At 39.8% G+C, this 26,637-nt stretch overlaps 1 protein-coding gene across 11 annotated transcripts in view; it reads left to right on the top strand.

Annotated features, from left to right (window-relative positions):
• The window catches only part of PPP6R3 (protein phosphatase 6 regulatory subunit 3), a 64,203-nt gene extending 37,993 nt beyond the window's left edge, over positions 1 to 26,210 (top strand). For 6 of the 11 annotated variants that reach the window (XM_027810482.2, XM_027810479.2, XM_027810481.2 and 3 more), the window contains 12 exons: positions 198 to 283; positions 5,506 to 5,592; positions 9,226 to 9,323; positions 11,395 to 11,449; positions 12,184 to 12,314; positions 13,484 to 13,602; positions 15,039 to 15,192; positions 16,366 to 16,472; positions 17,385 to 17,535; positions 20,594 to 20,611; positions 20,932 to 21,054; positions 24,734 to 26,210. In XM_027810482.2, the coding sequence (XP_027666283.1) occupies positions 198 to 283; positions 5,506 to 5,592; positions 9,226 to 9,323; positions 11,395 to 11,449; positions 12,184 to 12,314; positions 13,484 to 13,602; positions 15,039 to 15,192; positions 16,366 to 16,472; positions 17,385 to 17,535; positions 20,594 to 20,611; positions 20,932 to 21,054; positions 24,734 to 24,785 (1,181 nt within the window). In that variant the 3' untranslated portion in view covers positions 24,786 to 26,210. Of the gene's footprint in view, positions 1 to 197; positions 284 to 5,505; positions 5,593 to 9,225; positions 9,324 to 11,394; positions 11,450 to 12,183; positions 12,315 to 13,483; positions 13,603 to 14,271; positions 14,396 to 15,038; positions 15,193 to 16,365; positions 16,473 to 17,384; positions 17,536 to 20,593; positions 20,612 to 20,931; positions 21,055 to 24,733 lie in introns of those variants that run through there. The other 5 variants (XM_055722154.1, XM_055722155.1, XM_027810486.2 and 2 more) reach the window with 4 other exon arrangements.
• Positions 26,211 to 26,637: the final 427 nt, after the last annotated feature.

Raw genomic sequence — 26,637 nt, 5'->3', positions numbered from 1 at the left:
GTCTCTCTGAAATAAATGTGAAAAGATACATACCTGCTTAATTTGGACTTGTTTGGTAGATGGAGTAATCATGGATTTAGGAGGGATGTGTATGCTCTTTGCAGTACTTCTGGTAGAGCAGAAGATTACAATTAAAAACTAAGTGATGCTCTGTTGTCAATAGTATCAAATTGGGATTTTTTTGTTTCCTGTGCTAGAGCTTCCTGAGGAGGTCAGAGAGCGATGGGAGACATTCTGCACAAGCTCGTTAGGAGAGACTAACAAGAGGAATACAGTGGACCTGGTAAGTAGCAATGGGTAAGGTAGCAAAATTGTTGCAGTTTACTTGGGCCCTTGTTTCTTGTCAGCAGCACAACCAGTCTTCCCAACTACGATGTTCTTGTGTTAGTAGGTGCGTCTAGCTGCTGAGCTGTGGAACTAGAAATTCTTTAGTTTACACTTCAGCTAAAGCCATATCATTAATATCTTGTACGGGAATCTTGCAGTAGTTCAGTTTGTATAGCTCATCCCAGATGATCATCAAGAAGGAAGATTTCTTTACAACCCCAAGTTGGTGTCTTTGAAAGCTCCTGTCTGCTTGAAAACTGCAAACTAAAACTGCAGGAGGTGGTGTTAGTTGCTCTATCTACTGCATGTAAATAAGCATATACGTTTAATGGGAGAATGCTACCTGCATCCCACTGCACGTGTTACTGACGTTGCCTAAGTAACTTTGTGGGCTTTGTAGTGCACATGTGCTATTTCTCCTGCACACAGCAGTAGTGGTAATAGTTATGGAAAAGAAGCTTTAAACTTAAGTAGAAGTATGAAGAGGTTTTGTGCAATCGTGAGCAACATGCAGTTTAAGAGTAATCACTGGGAGACTTTAATAAGCAGAGACTGTTTCCAATGTCAAGGACGGTTAATGAATTTGAATATACCTGTCTTCTCCAGGAATGCTTTGCACGTGGCTTCATTAGCTTCATTCCTATATTAATTGGGTTGTAAGGCTGATAGATGGTTAAATTTACTATTTCAACATAATATAGCAACTGGAACATAGTGCTAACATGATGTGTGTGGCAACAGAAGCGATAGGAGATTAATCTGGAACTGTGCAACTTGTGGGCAAGACCAAATCATGTACAAATAGTAGTTTTTCCAGGAGGCTCTGAATGCAAATTTGTTCATAGTGCTTGCACAATAGTGTGTTCCTCTTGTTAGAAACTACTTCTTGGTCAAGACCAAGAGAAGGGTCATCTAAAGAGGTGGAATTTTAAGGTGATTTTTAACTTTGTAAGATAATTAGCTCTCTAGATACACGGTCATTTACTTGGATGTACTTGATGTAACAACAGTAAAAACTTCATTTAAAACATCTCCAAACTCAACAATACTCAGATGAATAGAAATAAGGATTATTAAAACAAATTCTTATATCTAAAATGCCATCTGGAAAATACTGTGTCTTTGAATATCTAAACCTATAGACTTTGTTCCTGCTTGCATGATCAAGTCTCATGAGCCTTGGATTAGTAGAATGATAAACAGTAGTGGGTAGTACGGTGTGGCGTAGGAGATACTAAAAGACAGATCTCTTGGAAAACTCAGCTTGTTGTTTTACTGAGTCAAGTTTAAGTTATGGTTATTGTATGGATATGTCCTGAAAGCATAACCCCACAGTACTTGCAGTTATACTGTCCCGTATTTTCTTGCTTTTGATCTGTGCTTTGGTCTCCACAGACCCGTTCTCTCTATCTGAAAACCTGGACAGTTTGGTATGTTGGAGAGTTTGAGCTCTTCTGTAAGCTGATGAAAGCATCCTGGGTTAAAACAGCTTACCAGAACTAATGTTTATACCTGAAAAATTATATACCTTTTTTAAAGTGTGGGTGTTCGATATCCTAAGCACACCTTTCTTAATATATGGCTAATCTATAGAAAATTTATTGCTGGGTAGATGAGCAGACTTATTTACGTGGTTCATGGTTTTTCTGTCCTAAGCAAGCTGCTGTTGAGCAGGATCTAGTCATGGGTGACAAAATAGTTGAGCGCCCGGTTCCTGACCTGAATGACAGAACTGTGGTTTACTGTTACACTTTATCATCTTCAGTCAACTTACTGGATTTGCTAAGCTGAGATGATCTGGTCTTTATGTGTATGCATACTCTTAGGATGTGAAGGTCATTAAAAAAGATGTAAATAAGTTAGCTGTGTGAAGGCTGTGGAAATAACTGATCTTGTGAGTACTTCCAATGCTTCAGTCATTTGGTGCTCAGCAAAGCTCTTTTACTGTAACAGAGCAAGGTGTGGGTCCTGGGCTCTCATGTGTTATTGAACTGCTGCTGCTGCCATGAGACTATTCTTTATCAGTTTTACATCAGGGATGTTGATTGTAAATGTGTCAACACTCTATTCCTTTCATTCTTTTTCTCCTTTTCTGTCTTTCAAAAACGTTCTTGGTATGTTTTTGTAAAACAACATTCACGGCAGACTTGGAGGTAAGCATGTAGCAGAACTATCTCAGTTTCCCCAAAACACTTTAGAGACTTCACAGGAAGCTTATTTTTGTTTTTATACTGCTAATTGTCCTTTTGGTAGAAGGCAGGCAGTACTTGGCTAAGCTTTACCCGCTTACATTTACCTAGCTGAAGATTAAACAAGTGTGGAGTAATTGTTCATTTTCTCTTTAGACAGGGCGCATTAATGCTAGTACTGTGAAGAATGCTATACAATTTATGTTAGATTTGTACAGGAGACTTTATGACTTCAAATGTATCTTTGTGGCATCCTTCCAATACTAGTAATGATATTAAATGTTCATGAGGTATACTTAAAGACCAGGTGAGGATAATAAGCCACCACTAAGCCTAAAAGTAAGTCTAGAGGACTAATCATTCACGGTTGCCTTAAAAATCACCATGTAATTCCTTTCTCTTCAGAAGATTCTTCTCAGTGTTACCAGGAAATGAGGCAAAAAAGCCACGTATTAGATAGAATGAATTATTTGTGACAAGTGCCTGTGCCACGTGTGGGTGTTCGAAAGCAACTGTTCTCAATAGGGAGAGCTTTAAGTAAAGAACTAATTGCTGCAATTTTCAGTGGTCACTCCCACTCCCTTCCCTGGCACAACTCTGCTATTTATTAGGGAGGAGTAGTGCTAGTTCCTCCTTCCAGGTTTATGCTTTAACTACAGCGGCTGTCAGAAAACAAGAGCAGTTACTTGGGCCTTGTGTCCTGTTGGCTCCGAAACAGAGAGTTTGGGGCGGAAGATGCTATGTCTAGTTAAGAGTCCTGGGCTTGTTTCTGGTACAGCAGTAAGGGCAGGATTTCTACTGAGGATTAACCTGTTCATTAGTAGTAACCAAAGCTAAATAATTTTGGGTTTGGGTGTCCTTTTCACAACAAGTTGTAGTTGTAAATGATTAAGTATACTAACTTCTGTTGTTTCAAACTATGCCCACATGAAAGGGGGTGGTGTGTAGGGCTGCACGGGCTGTGATGCGGAGTGCGGAGTGCCTTGTAACTACGGCATGCCTTGTAGCTACGTCGAAGCATTGTTGTGGCTTAACCCCAGCCGGCGACCAAGCACCATGCAGCCACTTGCTCACACCACCCCCGCCCCCACCCAGAGGGATGGGAAGGAGGATTGGAAAGCAATGTAAAACTCAGGGGTTGAGATAAGAACAATTTAATAGGTAGAGCAAAACCCGCACACACAAGCAAAGCAAGGAATTCGTTCCCTACCTCCCACGGGCAGGCAGGTGTTCAGCCATCCCCAGGGCAGCAGGGCTCCATGCGTAACGGTTACTCGGGAAGACAAAGGCCATAATGCCAGATGTCTCCCCCTTCCTCCTTCTTCCCCCAGTTTATATACTCAGCATGATGTCATATGGTGTGGAATATCCCTTTGGCTAGTCTGGGTCAGCTGTCCTGGCTGGGTCCCCTCCTGATTTCTTGTGCCCCCCAGCCCTCTGGCTGGCAGGGCCCAAGAAACTGGAAAGTCCTTCACTTAGTATAAACACCACCCAGCAACAACCAAAAACATCAGTGTGCTATCAGCGTTGTTCTCGCATCAAAGCCAAAACACGGCACTGCACCAGCTACTAAGAATAAAATAATCTCTGTCCCAGCTGAAAGCAGGACAAGCATGCAGGCTTTGCGAGAATGTTTTCATAAATATACAGTGAGTTACAGTGAGCACACTAACCTTCAGTGGAGTTGGTCTGTCATTTGATATACATTATCTGATGTCTTCCATCAGTATGTCATTGGACTTCTCCAGACACAACAAGCCCAGAGAGAGAATTTGGTTTATTACTATTTTTCCCACTTGCTGACAGCTTTAGTGTTAATGGGTCAGGTTTCCTTCAGAAAGTCAATAACTTTAAGTCGGGGCACTTCTGGTATGCAAAGTGCAGTGCAGGACTGAATGGTAGATGTACAAGAATAAAGCAGTTCCAGTTTTTTTTTTTTAACTCTTACACCAACAGAAGAAAAAGCATAAAAGCACAACATACCTGAGGTAACGGCTTTAATTTCTCTTGCATATGCGTCCCGACTGTAGCACAGAAATGTGGCAGTCTTGTATGAAGCCTTATATGCGTTTCTGTACTCCTTTTGTATAGACTTTTTTTTTTAAGAAAACACAAGGAATTCACGAACTGCTTGACTTCACTTGAGAATATGTAACATGGAATTGTAGGAGTGTGTAGAATAATGCAATATATTATCGTACAGTAAAAATTGTCATTTGTAGGTTTGCTTTATACTAGTGATCCTTCATAGAATAGGTCTTAAGGGTCAGCTGTTGCTACTGTTATTTAGCTAATTGCTGTCTCAGCTAAAATTACTTTGGAGTGCTGTACCGATTGAAGATGAGTACTTCCAAGAGCACGTTGCTTAGATGGTAGTCACTGAACAAACTAGTGCCACTAGTTCTATGTCAGATAATAAAATAATAAAAAAAAAAAATCTTCTTTCAAGCTAATGTTTTAAACAGCAGTTGCTGTGGCAACAACTCCATGTTTGTTTCCGCAAGTACACGTTGGTTATGGATTTCTGAAGTTTAATTCTTTTGTCTTTTTGTAAATCCTGTAGATTTACTTAGACAGTTTTCCTTGAATTTTTTAATATATTTTATATATGGGAAAGGAGGAGGATCTCTGTAAATAACATAGTGTTTTGGTGACAACTGATTCGCTTGCTATTTGATATATTCCATGCAGTACAAAGACATGACATGAGTTTAGTCTCATGTTTGAGACAACTGTCAGCTGTAAGACTGGCTTTTCTGTGTTAAATAGTCATTCTGCAGTGGCCAAAAGCCTTGGCTTTTTTGGGGTATCTAATGCTCGTGCATATGTTAATGCTATTGAAATACTCCAGGGAATTTTATGTGGTATAGCAGTCGGGGAAATCTAAAAATAAATCAGTTTCTTGTTTTGATATGAAACTGAAGATCCAGGCAGATAATGCCAGTACACTCATCATATACTATGCAAATGACTGAATTCCTTTGTATAGGTTACTACCTGCCACATTCATTCTTCCAGTGATGATGAAATTGACTTTAAAGAAACTGGCTTCTCACAGGATTCTTCTTTGCAGCAGGTGAGTTGAATTCTTTAAACAGCATAATTTACTTTTTCTGTACATATAAATACAATTTTTTTAAAAAAAAGCAGCAGAGCTTGTATTTCTGTGACAAGCAAATACAAACCTAGAAATTTTAGAATAAAACTTAGGCGTGTGCATGCACACAACTGCCTTATCAAACCCACAGGTATGGCTTTTTAACGAGTCATGATATCTTGGTGTGCCTTCCAGTTTTTGGTCTTTGATCATTCTGTGTATGTCACTATACCCAAGAGCATGTTTTATGTGCCAGATGTCTGACTAAGTTGAACGCAGTTTCTGTGTTAACTTTAGTTCTTACTAGATACTGCGTTTGAAATGGTGGCTTCTAATTGTGTTCTCTGGCAAGTGTGAATTGCTATGAAAGCAAATAAGAGTTTGTTTGGTTTTGCTAATAGACTTTTTTTTTAATGTTGACCCTTATTTTGATGAGGAAACAAGGATGATTCGTTACTTATAGTTTTTGGCAAAATATCAAATTCTACGGCTGTCACAACAATACATAGAGCTAAGTATGGCCCTGTGACAGGTTGTACCCAGCAGTTCAAATGTTTTTAACTTTATAGACCCTTAATACCTGACAAGTGTGCATAGCCAGATCTTCCTGAAATAAATTTCCAATGAACTTGGTCACTTATTTTTAAATTCAGTGTATGCTTTTGACAACTCATTTGTGAGTGTTTCGAAGATAGTTATCAATTGGTTTAATGAGAGAAAAAAAAGGTGAATGTCTAGAGAATTTTCAGATCAACCAGACTGAAACCTTCAGTCAAAGCTGTGTCCACCTTGACATTTCAATGCTTTCATAGCTGACTAATTGATAACGATACAGTGTTTAAATCGCTATGGCATTAGAATATTTTTGCAGTGACTGATTATGGCGAACGTTGGTGCCATTTTAAAGAACAGTGACAGCATCTCTGTAATAGTACTGTCCTACCTGCAATATGTGTATCTTCTAGTTCTTTCACTGGTGGTGGAAGTGGGAGCCATGCAGCGCAAGACTGCCAGTAGATCCCTTATACAGAACACATTATTTACCTGGGTTATTAAAACCCTGATAAATCTTCCAGCTCACACACTAGATAATCTTAAGACTGGCTTTGTTACTTTATGCATCTTCTATAGCTCTTACTTATGGTAATTGTTTGTTGAAGTTGAAAATGTGGGTGGTGGCTTAAGTTCTAAGAATATGATGCATTTCTATCTGATTCAGTGATTTTGTGCATGTAAAGTACACCTGAATACAAACTCTAAGTAAGCTGGGTGCTATCTAGTAGCAGCTCTAGTGAGAAAGTAAGATCTTTAAATATCTCTGCTCTTCTAATGCATCCCCCCCTTAGTGACCTGCTGTGCTTAGGCGATCCCTGGGTACTTGATCTGTAGAAATGTGGTTTAGTGCTGTTTCTTTCAAGTTTGTCACAATTTTCTTAATCTTTTTGTTATTTCACTAGCTTAGCTTGGGGAGAAAATACCTTTTAAAGTAATCTTGTGAGGAAAGCATACTAGACAAGATAAATCACTTGGAGGGAATGCTTTGAAGTTACTCAAAGCATTCTCCAGCTGCACACTTTTAATTCATAAAGGTGTCTCTGGCTTCAGCTAGAATACCCTGTTCTAGATCAATAGTTAAAGAAGGGAACAAAGTTATTTTCCAAAAGTAGAGGGTGGACCCATTAGGAATTCGGAGGAGGGAGGAAAATACTAAGGAACCTATTCCTCTTTGATTTATTTTTGCCAAATTTAATTCTGCTTGCGCTATGACTTCTTTCTTCTGGCACCCAAATACAGTTCAATACTATGTTCTTCTAATGAAGACCCTTTGTTCCAGAAGGGAAAATTTCTTTTCCCCCACCAGCCTTTTTCACAGAAATGCTTTTTTATGAAAGTTTGAGTAACACTTCAAAACTGAAACGTTTTGAAAAAGTGTTCTGTCACCTGGGCCTGGGTTGTAAGGTTTCTTGTGCCAGCAGTACTTAATCTGCTCTCTTGCTGTGGCTCTGGAAACTTTCCCTTCGGGAAGGCATTGTTTCATTCTCTGCCAGCTTAGTACCACTTTTTGTCTCTTTAAGCATACTGGAAGTACTAGAGACTGGCATAAAACTGTCTAGGGTCTGAGAGATGCTAGCAATTTAACTGCATTTTATATACTTTTTGCAGAAAATTTTGAGGTAGAGATAAGATTTCACACTAGTTTCATAACTAGCTGATGTCACAAACCTCCTGTCTTTTCTGTTTATTTTGGCAAGTGGTGTTCTTAATGGTTGCACCTTTTGTAAAACAGGAGGAGTCTGTTTACTTCAGTTTTTTTTCTTTTCATGAAGTTAATTCACTAATGTCTTTCAGTCACATCTGCATTTTAATATCTGTAATAGTGGAAATACTTTACAGGAAAGGAGAGCTCGGTAGCCGTTGTAAAGCAGAGTTAATTGTTTCATAGGGAGGACAGTCAGTACTTGATTGTCTACCTGTGTAATGTTGATATACTAATTGTGTTGGTATCAAATCCTAAAGTTTCTCAGAACTATCTATCAGATTTTAGAACTTAGGATCAAAATGCAAAACAGTTTTTGCTTTGGCCTGGCTTAGCGTAGTGACCGTATCAGTCAGAGGGTTTTTTAGACCCATTTCCAGCCCTGATAATGTCTTGTCATATACCTCATCCTTCTGCATCTCCTTTTTTCTCCAGTTTTCATAATGCCTTAATCCAGACTTGCTGCTTTGACCATTCTCTTGTTTGCTTTCCATATTCACTTGTTCAGCTTTATCACCTTCCTCAAAGGTTTTGTCTGTATAGTGTTTCCCTTTAGCTACTTGGGCAAGAAACCAAGGGAGTTGACATGACAGCTGTTTCCTGGAGTATCTTGGCTTTTTTTTGATTTTACACAGGGAAATGACACTATCAAAAGTCCCTAGAGAATGTGTGGTAGTTTAATTATAGTCCCAGGAAATAAGAGACAAAACCTGTTTTTATGGATGGAAGAATGTGTATATATTAATATGTATGTATTAGTGTGTATATACCCATCTGCTGGCAGTTGACACTGGCATGTTCATTTAAAAATCAAAAAAAAAAAAAGCACAGTTGAGTCAGTGACACTGCATTGAGATGGAATATGTTGAATAGTTCCTTCTTCTAGATGTTGAATACATGCTGCTGGTATGTGTGCCTGAGACTAGTATTTCTAGTGATAACTACATGATAAATATGCAACTGTGCTTCAGTATCTATATATAACGTACTTTTCTGGTTCTTATAACTTATAATTTCCTGTTAGTTTGTATAAAGACAGCTTTTTCTTTTAATTAGTATACTGTGGTGTTTCACCGTTTCTGTGGGGTGCATTTGGAAGGGTGCTGATTAACACGTGCTTAAACTAGAGGTTTAACTTTCTTATTGAGAGCTGCTATTAAACTGGCTTTCAGGTCAGTACATGTAAACAGGTGTGCAGTCAGTGTTACCATTTAAAAGTCAGAGGCTAAGACAAATCCTTTCGCTGTCCTTTATGTTTAAATTAGTCTTTTGTTTCTTTGGAGCAAAATGGGCAAATAGGATTTAGAGTATTATTAGAATCATTATATCACTGTCGTTGGTCCTGGGGTTGCCAGGCCTTTTCTGATTATCAGATGCAACAAATGACGTCCAATTTTATTGACCAGTTTGGCTTCAACGATGAGAAGTTTGCTGATCAAGATGACATCGGCAAGTGAGTATAACATTATACTGGCTTTGAATATAATCTCAGGCATTTCCTTATTGTGCATTTCACTGTGGTTTTGCTGATGCCTTTACTGATGTGAGGCAGTTGCCAGTCACGTGTCTTTTTGTACCATCTATGTGCATTGATAGAAACCTCCCTTTACAGTTCCTAGGGGAAAGCAACAGCTTATCTTCCATTTCTAACGTCCTGGTTGTGCCAACATGAGAACGCAGTGCTTGGAATAAATAACTAAATTGTAACTCTGCTTTTGAAAGCTGTGTCTGTCCAATGACATGGCATTGCTGGGAGTGCTTTCACTTTCCCTGTGCCTCAAAGTGATTTCCTCCCCCGCCCCTCACTGAATCTATGTACCAGACCAGATGAATAGCCCTATTTTTAAGTTTTCCTGGAAAAGATGACAGGAACAACATGTCTGTGACTGTACTTTTCTGTAGGGCACAGTAAAAGGAAGGGCATCGTAAATCTACCTTTGTTTTCAAGGTTAAGGTAGTTAAGATGCATTTCAACAAATAGGGTAAGTGATGAGGAAATGAGAACAGTCTCGGTCAGATTTTAAAAAAAAAAAAAAAAACACAAAAAAAAACCCACACCACTGAAAAAAACCCACCCCAAACACAACAAAAACACTCCATGCACCATACCCAAACTGATCGCTTCAGTTTGAAGTAAACTGATGCCATAATGGAAAAGGGAACAATGGGAGTTCTTGCTAAGAATCAATTTGATCTTGATTTTTGTAAGAATTCATGGCTTGGGATGTGGAACCATGCAGATAAAGTAATGAGTGTTACTTGAAGATGGTTTCTAGAAGGGCAAAAGACAGTAAAACGTGTTGGTGCTCTTCTGTAAGATGTTAAGTGATAGTTGATCGAAGCTTGACTGAAGCTGCCTTTTTACCCCACGTAATCTGCTGAGATTATAGATTAAGGTAGGAGAGAGGAAGCAACTGAGGTTACTCGCTAACTTTGTTAGAAGCAAGTGGATTTTGGCAAGGATAGATGTTGAAATTCCTTTAAAAATCATGCCTTTGGTAGTGTACAGTCTTGGTGGAAAGATGACTACTTGTGTAAGCAGATCTCTTGAGATTTGTGATAGATATACTGATAAATTGAATTAAGATGTAGACAAAATTACTTTGAAGCTATGGCTTTTGTGTAAGAATCAGTTGCAGTTTAAATTACCTGCTTACTGTTGTGCAGTAATACGGTCACACTTAGAACTAATGTTCCGGTAGACCACTTACCTTGCTCCCTGCTTCGAAATGCAGTGAGGGTTAGAGGAAAAGTAGTACATGCTCTGCTGAATGCACTGCTATATGTGGCTAGAGAAAGAATGTATTAACTCTTCTGAAAGTCTGGTAGAATTTCCCATCTTTTCCTCCCCTCTCTTTTTGCTTCCCCTGGAGATTTAGTTTGCCTAATGCTATTTTTAGTCTTAAGACATGTTTGTAATTACTTCAATGAAACTGCTTGATAGCTTAATATGTGAAGATGTGTAAAGCCTAATTAGCGTATAGTTTGGGAAAAAACCTTCAGTGACTGGTTTAAAAAAAAAGATTACTTTTTTCTTTAGGAAGCAGAAGTTGATATTATGCTTTTTGCTTTCTCTTTTCCTGTTGAGAAGGTCTTTGTGTAGAGTGGTGAAATCAGAAGGTGTAAGAATTGCTAACACAGATCTCTGCAGGATTTTGAGCTGCATCATGGTACACCAGTCAGATTAGGCGTTGTTTAGGCCTAGGTTTTTTTCCTACAGTATTTGAGGTTTGCGTATATCTGCTCAGTTATGCTTCCTTAGGCTTGATGCATCTTCACAGTTAACTATGGAGTAGAGACAATATTGTTCTGTATTTTCATTGAAAATATTTCACAGTAAGAAAAATCACGTGAATGCCAGGCCTCCTTAATGTGGAATTTGACTGTTTTATGCTGGAAACTACTTTGTTTTTTAATCTTACGTTTTTGAATTACTGGAAAATGAGAAACATAAGAGAAATGAAATGTCTTCATGACACAATACAACATCTTGTTTTATTGCATACATCTGTATTTTGTTGTAGTGTTTCTTTTGATCGGGTCTCAGACATCAACTTTACCCTCAATACGAATGAAAGTGTAAGTATGTGTTCTTGTACCATCGGAAAAATTGCTGTCTTTGAAACTTCGGCATGATCTCAGAGTTTTGGTGGTGGTTGTTACATCTACTCCTCTGATGTGTAATCTTTAGAGAAGAACTACTCTACCTTGTTCCTGTATCATGAGATTTTTTTTCTAATTGGAAGACACCGTTGTTCTTTGACCAGTATTAAACAGAATTGCTTCTAATTTATATGGCCAGGTTCAAGAACAGGTTTGGATCTGACCTGTGTGTATTGCACACTTGTGTTTTATGGGTAGAAACTATTTCAGTCTTGCAACGAGATTGTGGTGACAGGGAAGTAAGGACAGTCTTTAACCCTAGATGTTACTTGTCAGTTGAGCTGAAACGAACCTCACTAAGGAAAATAAAGCTGGAGCACTTGGTGGTCTGAAAAGCTCTTCAGTGTCATTCCTGCATGCCATCCTTAAACGTGATGGAAACTCCTAGCCGTTCTTTGTCAGCCCACTTGGCTTGTTAGCAGCTGAGGAAAACAAGCACTGAGTAAAACAAGAACTGAGTATTTCCTTGATAAGCTTTAAGTTGTTAAGATATTATGGTTTTCTGCTGCTTTTAGAGAATTATTTCCCCACACACACACACATGCTGGTTTAAGATTCTATTCAGAATAGTCATGTATTTCCAAAATGTTTACTGATGTAACTAGGACGATTAATCATAAATACAGATTTTATACTTTTGCTGTGTTTAGGGCAATATAGCCTTGTTTGAGGCATGCTGTAAGGAGCGGATACAGCAGTTTGATGATGGTGGCTCTGATGAAGAAGACATTTGGGAAGAAAAACATATTGCCTTTACACCAGAGTCCCAGAGGCGTTCCAGGTAGGAAATGCGGTTTTCATCCAAGTAGCGGTATAGTGAGCCCGCAGTACTGAGCCCATGTCTTCTGCTTCAGGCTGACTGTTAGTACAGGCTGTCCAGCATAACTGGCAATTTCCATTCTGTGGAGAAATGAGTAGGGGCATGGCTGTAGTGTCTGTCATCCCATAATCTGCAGAAGATGGCAACAGCTCTCCTGCCTACTCGGCTTTTTCTGCACTTGAGCTTTTGTAGCTTACTCTTTTCCTGATGCTTACTCTTTTCCTCTGCTTTTAAACCTGCTCAGCCATTCTTCCCTTGGGCAAGGCAGTCTGGCTCCACACCTCTGTAGGCCTTGTTGTGCTCTCTACAGTACCAGTGTGGCTGTGGGGAAAACTGCACAGGGAGCTGCTCTGAGGGGAAGGGCCATCTGGTCCCCAAAACTCTCAGGGCTGTGCTTGGTGCTGAACTTTGTCCCAGGGTAGTCTTGGTTTCTCTGACCTTCTTGTGGCTTGAGTCACAAACTTGATCGCTTCTTCCCTTCCAACCTTCAAAATGCTTGTTGCTAATACCTTCTGTACAAACAATTATTTTGCCTGATGGTGTTGTGGTTACTTAATGGGATGCGTTTCAGGGATAGCCTTACCTTCTTACAACACCTTGGGTTTTTTTGTTAGTTGCACTTACCAGGAAGGGAGAGGTGCCCATAGGGTTTAAAGCGTGTATGTAGTTAGAAGATGGACTGGAATACTGTTGGGGAGATTACTTTAAAATAGGCTTGTTGCTGGGGTTTAATATAAATCAAGTTCTGTCTTGTTAAATCAGTGTTGAAGAGTTTGTATTTCAGCACTTCCGTTTAGTGTGAAGAGACCAAATAGGCCAGCAATCTCTGTACGCAAATCTGATTCCTTACTTTCCTTTTTTGCTCCCTTTTGCATGTCAAGAATAAAACTAATTTTTGTCTCTTGCCTGCAGATGGGAGGGAAGAGATAGCCTCTTTACATGATCAAGTGAGAAACCTTAAACCTTGGGGTTTTGAGAGCAATGAGAATACTAACAGCCAACAAATTATACCTCAGTTAATCCAACAGAAATGATAGCTGTTGTAATTCTCTGTAGCCTCAAACTCTCCAGTATTGTGCCCAGGGTCTGACACTGAACACAGAATGTAAACTATCTCTTTGTATTTTAAGTTCGGGCAGTACAGACAGTGAAGAAAGCACGGATTCTGAAGAAGAGGATGGAACAAAACAAGACTTGTTTGAATCTCACACCAATACAGAGGACAAAATGGAAGTAGACTTAAGTGAACGTACGTAGCATCTTTCCAGCTGCTTTGAGTTATAGGAAGGCGTTAGATCTAGCAGTCTTATTTTGTAGGAGTTCTCTTCATTTACTATTTTTATTCCAACTGTCTTAATAAAGTAGTCTTTCTCACTGTAAAGACTGCTTGCCACAGAGCATGCAAATAAATGTTGGGAAGTTAGAATTCCTTACGTGTCTTGAGTTAAGTTACTTAATCTCTCTAAAATTCATGTTTCTACTTTTCAAGAGGAAAAAAAAGGAAGAGGAATCAGAAAGGGAAGGATGCAATGTAATAATATATACATCTTGAATGCCTGCAAAAGTAATAGGTGGTTAATCTCCGAATCTAAAATATGGTTATTTTTACTGGAAGCCTTTCAGACCACATTTTCAACTAACAATGCTCTTGTTTTAAAAGAAGAAAGCAAAGAAGCCAGGTGAATTTGCATTGGTCTGGTTTCATGTGTGAATAAAAGATGTGCATCAGTAGACTCTTTACGTGGAGGCGTAACTGATGTAATTGGTTTAAAAATTTTCACGTTCAAGTCACAGTAGACTAAACTGGCTTTAGTTAAACTAAAGTGGCAATATCTGTAGGTAAAAGCCCTGTGTTATCTAGACTGTAAGGAATTACATTAAAATAGAAGAAGTTAAGGGTTTTCTTTTCTTTTGTCAGATTGGTGTCGTTGGCATCTGTGTGTCAAACAAGTTTTGATCCATGTGGGTCTCCTCCCATATCTGCCTGGGTTGGAATTTCTAATTGCTAGTCAGAGCTTCCTTTTCAGCCTGTTTTTTTGTATGTAAGTGTTAATGAAAAACGTATTTCCCTTGGGTAGGTGAAGTATTTTGAATTGACCTATCCTAAATTAGATGCTGTTAAGTCACAGTTGCTCTAAAATTTAAAATCCTGATAAATATTTTAAGTTGTAAAAAGCCTTAAACTTTTCTGAAACTTAGCAGTGGTGTTAGTGCATGAGAACTTTAGACTGCCCATACCTTAGTTGACATGCTCATTTTCTGTGTTCAGAAAAATGTGCATAGGAAACTGAAAAAGGATTAAAATTCTTTTAAGTTTTTTTACTATTGTAGAAATTAGTCTTGAAAAAATAAAAACATTATGTTTGTTTAAAGAATGAAGCGGGATTGTGCTTGTGATGTAGTATGGTTTGTTGTTTTTGTTCTTCAGATATTTTTTTTTTTATTAGCAGGATACTTGAGTTACTGTTTTTAAAATTCTGCTTTACTAGCAGAATTTCTGGTTTAGGGAATGCTTTTGTTTTTTTAACAGTTTATAGAGGATTCTTCCGCATGTGCTTTAAAGTCTAGTTATGAATTTTTATACTTTTTGGAATGTACATGTAGAGAATCAGTGCGTTAGGCATATGTGCACTTGTGTTCTTTTATTTAGATTTGTTCCTAATGAACTTGTTGATGGTTTTTCAGCACCGAACTGGTCAGCTAACTTTGATGTACCCATGGAGACGGCACATGGTGCCAATCTGGATTCTGTTGGGTCTGATGTGTGGAGTACGGAAGAACCTATGCCGGCAAAAGAAACTGGCTGGGCTTCCTTTTCTGAGTTCACGTCCTCTTTGAGGTAAGAATGTTGCGATTCAGGACAACCTTTGTTTCCTTTACCCAAGACTGTTGGTATTGTTCTGATGGAATAAAAAGTGTAGTGTCAAAAGGGCCCCCCCCCCCCCAGTGTTTTATAACAGCATGTCTGTATGATCTATGTCATAGCAGGCTTCTGTAGGATGGATGGACCCTAGTGTGTCGTTGGCTTAGAGGGTGTTTGAAGAATAATTGCATTTTTTAATATTGTCGTGACCAGGATTTGGGCAGTGATTTTTCTTATTTTTGTAGTGTAGACTGAACCTAGCGAAGAGTTGAACATCAACTGTTGAATTTAAAGGTCGTAATGTCTATGACGTTTCTGTTTCATGGATGTTATAAAACAAGTGGGTTTGGCGCTTTGTGAGTTTTTTGAAAACTCACATGGTTATGTAGCTGTGATATCTAGGTTAGGTAGTTCTGTGCTATTTTGAGAATGCCAGAAATACAGCTCCCTTTCTTGGCTTGAATGCTACACGAAAAAATAGCTGAAGTCTTCTGTGTAAGTACCTAATTGTATAGATGTAAATTCTGAGTTGCCAAATACTAGCAGTCAAGAACTGATTCATTCTTCAGTCAGACTCTTCCTTTTATACATCTGGCTTTCAGTTGTCTGTCTGGCGCTAAACAGCTTGGGTATAAAGTACAGTTTTTCCAACACAAACCAGCATATTGTTTCATGCTTGAGGCAGATAAGTTGATGATGATTACGGGTTTAGAAAATGAAGACTTGGAGTTGCCACATTAGTGGGTAGAAAATTCTGTAGTCGATGGTGAGGACTGCATTGGCGGTCTCAGCAGGGAACCATTTTTCAAGTTGCAAAGAGTGCATTTACAAAGTCAGTTAATGTCGGAAGCGGAAGGAGCCAGGGGTACTCGTATGCCTGATTTACGAGGGACATGTCCACTACTACTTGTAATCAAACCAAATAAAACAAGTAAATATAAACCCACCACCAACAGTTCTGGTGGATTTTGCATCACTAAACTGTTTAGCGTGTCTTCCAAGACTCCTACAAATAAGCCTGCTGTCATTCAGGTTTCAGTAGACTTCTAGGCCATTTAGCTTTGCTACAGAACTAAAAATCCTGTTGTAAGAACATTTCATTCTGCTATTCAGAAACGTTACTGAAGCTTTTTTACTTTGTATTTGAAGCTCAAAAGATTCCTTAAGAAGTAACTCTCCTGTGGAAATGGAAACAAACACAGACCCAGTTGATCCCTTGAGTGCAAATGTAACTGCTCTTGCAACACAGCTGGAGAGTAAGTACGCTGCATTCAGAAATGCAAACAAATGACTTTTAATAGTTTTACCTGAGAAAGATCTCCCTGAACTTGAAAATTCAGGTTTCCAGAGACCTCATCTGGCTTGCTCTGTTCTGCCAGGTAATGAAAATGATTTGTCAAAAGAATGTGTGCACTACTATAGTTTTCTATTTAAAACAGGGGGCAGCATTATCATTAGCTCTGAAAAGCGGGCGCATCGTGAAGAGAAAAGCATTATAAGGAAGCCAAGTGTGTTCTGTTAGAGGAGCCACACCTGTGGCAGCACTTTGCTGAGCTGGTTTAGCCTCCAGCCTCTTCTGATGCGGCCATAGGCCAGTAGCCTCAACATGTTCAGCTTTTCCCCTTCTGCTCATTCCTTTCCAAGTCACCTTCACTATGCATGCGCTAATTCTTCTACATGTATGAACTGAATAAATGCCAAAGGTGCTAATTAGCTCTTTGTATATACAATTAACAGACAGAACAAGAAGTGCGGAGAAGTCCAGGGAGAATGGACTTCCCAAAGGCTTGTCTGTACTTGGAAACTTACTGTCAAGTTTGTGCTCTGTGGGCTTGTGTTATAAACTTGACTGTACAGAAAAAGCAATATGTGACAGTAATCGGACTGAAGTCTTGTTCAGGCAAGCCTGATGCAGTAACCATTGTCAATCTAAACCACCGTGTGGCTTGCAAATGGGAAAAAAAAATTGGAGAACGTGACCTTTCCTTAAGCCATCTGTAAGAAGCGGTTACGCTCTATATATATGTATAGTGGGCATCGCGGCAAGGTGTCTTTGCAAAAGTGTGCGCAAAACTGCGGCAATAGCGTGGTGGTTGTATTGGCTGGTATGCTTGCTCATGGAGTTCAAATGTAAGCAGCCGTGTGCTCACTCTCTTCTGTATATCTAGCCCCAGGTAGCGTTGCTATGGAGGCCAGCTCCGATGGGGAGGACGATGCAGAAAATGCGGACAAGGTAACGGAAACAGTGATGAACGGCAGCATGAAGGAGACGCTGAGCCTTACCGTAGATGCTAAAACTGAAACGGCTGTGTTCAAAAGGTGAGAATACCAGTTGTCTTCCCACCCTTGTAAAATAAGCACTGTTGATGGAACACTGTCGTCAGAGTTCTTTGCAAGTGACAGTTCCTGGGAACTTAAACTAGAAACCTTCTTCCAAAGTCATTGTTTCGAAATTTTACTTCCAGTTAGTTACCGTGACATACAACTTCGCATATGAGCCTGCCTTTCAGCAGAGGATTATTAGTGGAAGACTGGCGTGATAACTTTTGACCCCGATGCGCATTATCATGTATTTTTAATGTACAGTTATTCTTTACTGTACAGTTAATAGCATGTCAAAGCTAAGCTTTTTAGATTTTGCACAGAATTGTTAGATTCGGGTTGGAATTCCATCCCTCATCCAGGATGGTGGAGGACAGGAGGTGAGGGCCAGCCAGGCACTGCTCTTGGGAATAATTCGTCCGACACTTGGGGTGATCACTCTTGGTGGTATGAATGAGGGAGTCGGATCTGTTCTGGACTACAGGTGGCACACAGCATCCTAGAATAGCCAGAAGAACAAACTCCTTAATGTTGTTACCTTCTGATACAGTGTGTTTGACTGGGGAATAGCTGTCTTTCAGTATGGTTACGTTCCGTATTGCATACATCAACACCGTAACCCTTTTATAGGGATAAAGCACACTTCCATTTCATCTACTTCAGATCTCGTCTACTGAGATCTTGGTGTACTGTATTTAGTATCAAGTATTTACGTAGGGAAGTTAAGGGCTACAAACAGTCTGACCTGCAAAAATAATTCTGGGTTTATTAACGGAAGCTGGTGTGTGTTCTCTTTCCCCCACCCCCCTCCCCCACCATCTTGACAAAGCAGAACATCCTAAACATCGTACTGGCATTTTGACATGCAACTCTCTTATTATTCTTTTAGAAGAATTTTCTAGTGTCTGTCACTGTTCTAACTTTGAATATTGAAAAGAATTGGCCGTGTATCTTGGAAATTGCTTAAAAAAAAAAAATCCCCGTCCATTTCAGTAGGAAAAGCTTTCCTGTGTTAGTCCTTACGCTGCTCTTTTAAATTCGTTCTGCTTTGTCCTGTTAGTGGTAGAGTAGGTAAGTGCTCTTCGTTTTGGATGGTTTGGAAATTGAAACGTAACAGCTTTCAGTCACTCTTGCTTCCATCCTTTTGGGTATCGAAGCAATAATTAACAACTCTGATCGCTTTTGGCACCTGACCTCTGATGTTCAGTAGGGAGGAGGGAGCATTTGTGACTGCACAGCACTTGTGAATCAAGCGGCACGGTTAGAGGAACTGAGCCAAAGCAGCGCAGAGCAGGATTGGGACTCGGTGCAGACTGGTGTGGCGTGGAAACCACAGTGCCTTGCTGACCCAGGAAGTGATGCAGCTCCTCTCCAGTTTATTCTGTATTTTGGGGAACGCTTTTACATGGTCTGTGCTCCTGTTGTGTTAACGTTTACAGTTGGATTTAGTTATCCACAGTGGTCTTACATTTCTCCTTACACTGCTGTAGTTCACATGTGCTTGAAAATTCTGTGACTTCTGATACCGGTACGAAAGCTAGTAAGAGGCAGCAGCATGTGGCGGAGGTTCCTGCCCGCCTTCAGGGAGTTACCTGCTTGAGCTGTGGAGTAAGTACCTCAGTTCTTGTAGTTAAAAGGGCACAGAGGTGCGAAGGGACACAGTATCGTAGAATCACCCAGGTCAGAAGGGTCTTCAGAGATCATCTGGTCCAGGTTTTTGTGGGAATGAGGTTACCTAGCACTCTGGCCAGTCACATCTTAGAAACCGCTTAGCAGTGGGGGTGCTGGGATCTCGATTTAGACGGGGGAGATTAAGGAAGTAGAGGAGGAGGCTGAAAGGTGAGGTCTGTAATGCAGAGGCTGTTCTACTCTGATAAAGGTGTGTGGCCTCATACTGAGTCACTGCTCACGCTGGCGTCTTAAAGCCAATTCTTAAATGTGCCAAATCAACAAATGGGAGAGTAAAGTAGTAATTCCTTTGGAATAAATACCTAAAGCAATGCTGGGGAAAAAAAAGGTCTGGATTAAGGGACATTTAGAGTAGTGAGAGGAGGTCCTACTCTGCCCTGTATACCTGGCGAAGTGGATTCTTCCAGACCTAAGTTTCATATAGTCTGCTGCCAGTGGAAAACCGACGGTGGCGGAGTCGGCGTTGAGGGGAGGAAGACCATCAGAAGCGCAGTGTTGAATTTTTGAAGAACTGTGAAGGACAAAAATGTGGTTTCTGAACTTAGTTCAAAACTGAGAATGAGAAGGGAAGAATGACAGCAGAGACTGCCCCTTTTACACATTTAAAACATTAGAAGACCAGTTCTGATTGCGATGGTGACTATTTTATTTTGAACTAATACAGAGAGCATCAAGGCAAATGAGATGTGGAGATCAGGTGAGGAAAACTGGATCTTGGTGAGAGATGGCAATGCAAAAGCCATTATTTTTAGAGGCTCTGCAGATATAAGGAGGCATGGGGCGAAAGAGAAGGATTTGTTGAAATGTAACGGATCCATTGAAAGATGGACTGTAAAAATGGGAAGAAAAATCAGCAGTGGCTTTAAAATGTTCCTGACTTCTTGGATAGATTTGTTGCCAAAGAGGTGCAAGATGTTTGTCTACTTCAAAGCTACCTTATAACTATCTCTTGCAGGTATATGGTCAAATTTGTATTCCGGTGCACTCATGGTGGTGTGGCTGAGGTGGGAGAGGGTGGAATAGAGAGGCAGAAAAGCTTTAATTTGGAGGCAAACAAGTATTTGTTCACCAATGACTTTTGAGGCTGCCTAGTTATGTGGTAATGTCTTACGCAGTGAGTGTACTGCTCTTCCACCAACCTATGGTTTTGTCTGAGACGAAGTTCATGAAGTAGATTGGGCTGCAGTCTTAGTCCTGCGGAACCCACACATTGTATTTCACTGTGGAGTTATGAGGGAGTTCAATAAAAACGGTGGTGAGTTTATGATTCTGCTGATGTTTCATGGACAGACTATTAATGCCAGTTTCTGAGGAATCTTGAACTTCTCTTATACTTTCTTCCATTTTTGCATACTTCTGGCTTCAGAGTGTTGAAATCCTATCGGTATGTATAGTCAAGGATCATGACTGTGATTGTTACCACTCCAGGCATCACACGCATTCCTTATTTCCTTTCTGATCTTATTTGTAACCACTGTGTTTCCTGCTCTTTTATCCAGTTGAGTTTTATGGGATGTAACCACCGGTGCATTATTAGGCATTTGTGAAGTCTAGAGCCATGTGCTTGATCTTCATGTTGCAATCATAACTTAAAATCCATTTGCATGTGAAATATGGACCCATCCCCGTTTTCTCCTGTTGCTTGAAATTTCACTGTAAGTAAGCTTAAGAATTAAATAACTTCTTTGCTTTTTTCTTTTCAAGTGAGGAAGGAAAACTGTCTACCTCACAGGATGCTTCTTGTAAATATGTAGTAGAAGAGAATGCAGAGGTTGCAGAAGAGGCTCCTTCAGCTCTGCAGCCTGCTAACAGCAGTCCAGAACAGAGGTAACTGCGTTCAAGGATGCTTTCAATCCTCTAAATAGCAGTTTGCGTGTTTTCCTAATTGGATTGATCTGAAGAGATTAATGAATTCCAGTTATCGGGTCTGCGTTCAGATCAATCAAAACATGTGCTTGCATCTGTTTTTTAAAATTCAAACAAGTTATGGTTTCTGTTGATTCTAAGACCGAGTTGTCAAAAACTTATTTGCCTTTACTACTTGTCTTGCCAGGTGTTGTAAATACTCTCTTGGTTTTGTGATATGTCATCAAGCTAGAGTAGTGAATTGATACGCTTACAAAAACGATGATTAAAAAAAAAAGTTAGGGGAATAAGTTTGTCCTGCACACTTACGTAAGTTGGGTCTACCAGTTTTTCATTCTGTACTGCAGAACTGTTCGTAGGGCGTCCGCTAGTGCAGTTGTACAGAAGGGAAATGGTGTCTTAAGTCACGCTGGATTGATTGTGAATCTGTTACTACTTGCACTCTTGTCGTCATCTGGTATTAATCTGAATGCTTGCAGATTTGGAGATCTTTTCGAAGTACATAAATAATTCGCTTCAAATAAAACTTGCCTGAAATACGGAGCAGCCTGGATTGCTCAGCATGCTTACTGGAGGAAATGAGGCATTTTTCCTTAGCAGCTTGGCTACTAGCGCAGTGTTGGAGACTAGTAATTCAAGATTCAGTTGAGGGAAGAGCTACTAAAGCAAGCTGCTTTTGCATAAATTTGTTTCTTTTAAATTGTCAGGTAGTGCTGCTTTCTCCAAAAAAAAAAAAAAAAAAAGGCATTTCGACAGTATTTCTCCTGTTTCATTTCCTGCTAAAGTACTTGTTTGGGGCTTTTTTTTTTTTGCCTCCCAAGTTACATTGGTGTAGCAACATGCACAATCAACTCTTGTCTAGTATGGCTTCACCGGAATGAAATGCATGTAGGGTGACATAAATCACCAAATGTTAGAAATGCTTAATGCAGATGTCTCCCATCAGCTGGGTTCCAGACTTGAATCGGAGGATTCTTCTTGATCTTAAAAGCCCAAAAACAATGAAGAGCTTAAAGTAGGTGAGAAGATTTCCACCTTTGAAGGCAGTAGTCAGTGAAGCCCTTGTCTAGAACTGAAGCGTTCGTAAGTGCTTTGAGATCAATGCCTAGGCAAGAGTTCACTGGTTTCCTAGCAGAACCAATGGCTTGTTGAACATCAGGTCCAACCTCCCCGGCTCGCTTCTCCGTGTGACAGCTAAGGGTGGGTTGCTGCCATTCCCTTTTCCAGACTTAATTCAAGGGTGCCCAGAAGAACTATGCTGTCTCAAAAGAAAATTCCTGTAAAAGGACAACCTAAGTCCGTATTTACTAAACACTGAGTTAATCAGTAGGGTCTGCTCCCCTTCTTGCAGAGCAGGGCTTGGGTGGGCAGTGCTGTGTATGCTGCCTTCCTGTGTGGGGAGCAGAGTATGTTCCGAATGGGAGCATGTTCTGAAGAGGGCGAGAGGATTTTGCTTAATTAAAAGGAATTCCAGGAGTCACTTTTGCCTTGCAGTATAAACAGGGCTCTGATTCTGAAAACCAGAATTCAGACTGTGTACACACACACACATACTTTCTGAATCTGTATTAAACTAGTTTTAATAGTTTAAAAGCTGTTGGGTTTCTTGACTTTAATAGATTTTAAACTATAATTGGAGAAAGGTGGTATTCCTCACACGAATCCTGTGGAAAAAGTAATAATTCTTACTTTTTATAAGAATTTATATATATATTTTTATAAGCTATAATACATTAATAAACCACTTTGTGGGTGCTATTGAAGACAAAACTGAAATGCTTTTCCAAGGAAAGACTGAGTATAGCTCTGCGCCCAGCACCCAGCGCTGCCGCTGCGTGTCCTGATCGCAGCGTATGCAGACTAAGAAGGATGCAAGCACGTTTGATAAATTTAGATTCTGGTTTTCAGACTTGTTTGAGCTAGAATGTCTTAACCTCTGTGGTACTGGGTGCTACGCTAAAGCACGGCTGCCTTTTCCTGTAAGCCAGAACCTTCTGCTCTGCATAAATCCCATGAATTTCATCAAGAAGTGGCTTCTCATCGGGAAAAACCCAATCGTCTATGCTGTAGTTCCTGGGTTTCCCCCTTTAAGTGTCTTTCACAGCCTCTTCTTTCCCTGGAGGTACCGGGTTTTATCCCAACAGTGTTTTTAATGCTGGTAAGCGTTGAACTGCAGGGAAGGCTCTGGGTACCAGGCGGTTGCCTGTTCGGTAAAGATGCTTGTCAAAGCCAACAGAGGGCTCCGGCAGCTCGCCGTTGGTGGTCCGGGACATCGGAGGAGCTCCTTCCACTGCCTCCGGCTGGCTTCAGCCAAGCTCGGCACTTTCTCTAAAGGTGGCTGTCACAGCAGATCCTCGTATAAGCGCAGTGTAAATGTCAAGATAAACCTAATTGTGCTTCTGGGGCTCCATGCATGTATGACTAGTGGGAGGAGTCCCCTAGGTAGGTCTTTGGCTGGTGGCCAGCAGCAGTCATCTCTGCCAGGAGCCCTCTTCTGTCACAGATTTTTATTTTTTTTTTTCCCACTTAATAAGTGACTTACTGCCGTGTGACCTGTCAGGCTTGCTCTCCAATGCAGCGCTTGTTTCTTACCTTCCAGGCTGCTCTAAAAAGTGTTTGATTTAGTCTAGTCGTGTCTGTCTTTTGTCTAATGTGTACGTATTTTTTTTAAAAAGTGTTTTTAGAGCTTAGCAGCCAAAGCCTTAGCTAGGGGACTCCTGCTGGTCATGTGCATGTAGAGCACGGACCCAAGAGTGGCTTCTCTGTGATGTACACCATCAGAGAACAGGAGTTACAGGTAACGTTTCTCATGTGTAGTTCCAAACAGTGTTTATATTCTTTAAGGGAATCTTCAAATGTGCTCAGACTCGCACTGAATGGAAGTTGAGATATTTTTTTTTTTGTCACTTGCAATTCTTAACGTTCTCGTGCTCCACTGATTTGATCTCTACATGTGTTAGTCCTGAGCAATTGAGCCTGTGTTTACTCTAAAGTTCTTACCTAGAAATGTATATACGTTGCTGTTTTCACTTTTGCAGGTTTGCTCCTTATTTCCCTCCATGCTTCCAGACCTTTTCATGCTAATGGACTGACATCAAAGTATTGGTGAAATGGCAGTTTGTAATTAGATTAGTAACTAAAGTAGTTTTTTTAAGACACTGCTGTTTTTTCCTGTTGCGTCTTAGCTGATGCACCCTTAAATACTCCTGGCATCACATTTTGCCTCACAGAGTGAGATTTGGAGAGGCATCAGAAATGCACTTCTTATTGGTGATTCTCCTGGGGTGATACCACATCTCTCTGGATCGCTTAGTAGCTCACTTAATACAGATCAAACACTCCTCGGCTGTGTGGTCAGTTAAAGTGCCATGCTTGATTAGACAATAAGGACTCCAGAAAATAAATGGGATGAGCCTGTTACAGCTTGTATCTCCTCTCTTGGACTCTGGGGTCGTGCTGTACAGGACCTGGGGTTGTTGGTTTTCTGGGTGTGTGTTGTGGTGGTGTGTGGGTTTTTGTTTGGGTGTGTGGTTTTTTGTTGGTGGTTTGTTTTTTTTTTTTTTTTTTTTGCACCTACCCGAATTTGGGTTTTACCCTTTGTGTTTCTTGTCTCCTTACGTGTCTCTTTTTGGCCTCTTAGGACTGATCAACACACCCATTTAGGAGAGGCGTCTGTTAATGGCCCTGTATGATATGTGATGTCTGCTACCTTGGCTGAAGAAAATGAACTGATATCCAGGTGTTTGAGTGTTTCTTGAGGATTTCATCTAGACCCTGTTGAAGCCAGTCACTGCTGCACTAATTTCGCAAGGGATCAGGACCAGCAACATTTATATTCTAGATTTTAAGACATTGTACAGAAATTCATAAGTGTAAAAATATTGCACATTGAGAAATACCAATAATTTTTGCGTATGTTTATATTGTATTGTTCTAAATAATGGGTGGCCTGTGAAATAAGATCCTGCTACCCATGTAATGATGATAGTAGTGTTACTATAGTTAAAATGGCTGTAAGAATAGTTTTATAAAAAAGTGAATACACAAATCTAATGTATTTGAGACATAACTATTTGATGATTAGTGTGACCAAAGTATTTAGCAGTTTTCATACATTTTTCACCTTGTAAAAAGAAAAGAAAATGAATTCATGTTTCTTCTGAAACTGAAATGCCCTATAAATGTTATTTTGGTTGGTTTAGCTTACAAAAGTGATTTAAATAAGAATTTTTTGGTGTTCAACATTTTACAACAGGTTTTTTAATTGGTAATTGTTTTTTCTGTATTGTTCAAAACGGATCAAAAAATGTAAGTCTATTGGTAGAGATTTTAAGTATTTATTGCTACAACTTAGTTGACAAATTGATGTTCCTGTAAAGCCATATGTTCTGTTAAGTCTTGTTTGCTTGAAACAATACCTTCCAGGTGAAACACTAGACTATTTGAAGTGCACATGGCTTGTTGTGTTTAAGTGATTCACCTGCCTTTTAACCCATTCACCAAGATTTAGCTTAATACCGAGCATTATACAATGGAACATTTCAGAACAATCTGCGTATTTAAAACGCTATAATCCTTTTAGACAAGTCAAGTAAATGAAATGCCCGTGCTGCTAATGTAATTACAGTACCTGCATTTTAAAAGTATATAGTGTTTTTAATACAAACTTTGGCAGCAGAGCATGTTAATTGTTACTTTCACTGTACTGATCTGTGTGAGGCTTTCATTTGTATGTTCGAAACCAGTTTTTTCACAGCTGGTTTGTGTATATATATATAGTGATTATGGAAACTAATTCTGTGTAATTTATAATTTTCTATGTCAGTGTAAAATTCCAACAGCCTTCTCAAACAAACAGAAGCAATATACTGTATATTGCCACAGCGTCTGGTGAAAGGGTTAAAGTACTTCACCTCCTGCACTTCTAGGTGCATATCCATTTTTGTTTCTGTAATAGTTACACTCATTTATTTTTTACATCCTATGTTTTCCTGACCAGTATTTAAAGCCAAAAGGATACTCTAAACAATGGCCAATGATTTATTTTAGAAGGCGTCCCAAGCAACGTGCCTAAACATTACATTGCATACAGAAATAAAAAAACCCGACACGTACAATGGCATTGCCCTTATTGCTTCCTCTCTTGCATCTTCTGCAGCAAATCTCAGTGGCGTTCATCATTGCGAATTGTTACGGACTGATCTGTGGTCTTGAAAACTGAGGGAGGGGAAAAACCACAGTATTGTAGCTGGAGTTGGTAGCTACTCTTGCCCTTTTATTTGTACTTTGTAAATGCTGGAATCCAGGGGGTTTCTAGGTTGTTCAGTTCAACATTGCTTCTGAATCAGCTTGACCAAAAAGAGTTTGCATATTAGCTTTAAGGTTGGCGGCTGTCCTCTTCCCATGTTCTGATCTGTTAATGAACAAGCAGCTGGGGAAAGAAACCCACATGCTTCAATACATGAATTGCAATCCAAGTAGAAATGCCAAATACAGGAGAGCAGCGTGCTGGCTTACATTAGTTTGATGTTTCTAAGGAATAAA

This window comes from Falco cherrug, chromosome 10 (assembly GCF_023634085.1).
Source record: "Falco cherrug isolate bFalChe1 chromosome 10, bFalChe1.pri, whole genome shotgun sequence".
NCBI classification, from domain to species: domain Eukaryota; kingdom Metazoa; phylum Chordata; class Aves; order Falconiformes; family Falconidae; genus Falco; species Falco cherrug.
Note: the sequence above shows the minus strand (reverse complement) of the source record. Positions and strands in the feature narration are given on the sequence as shown.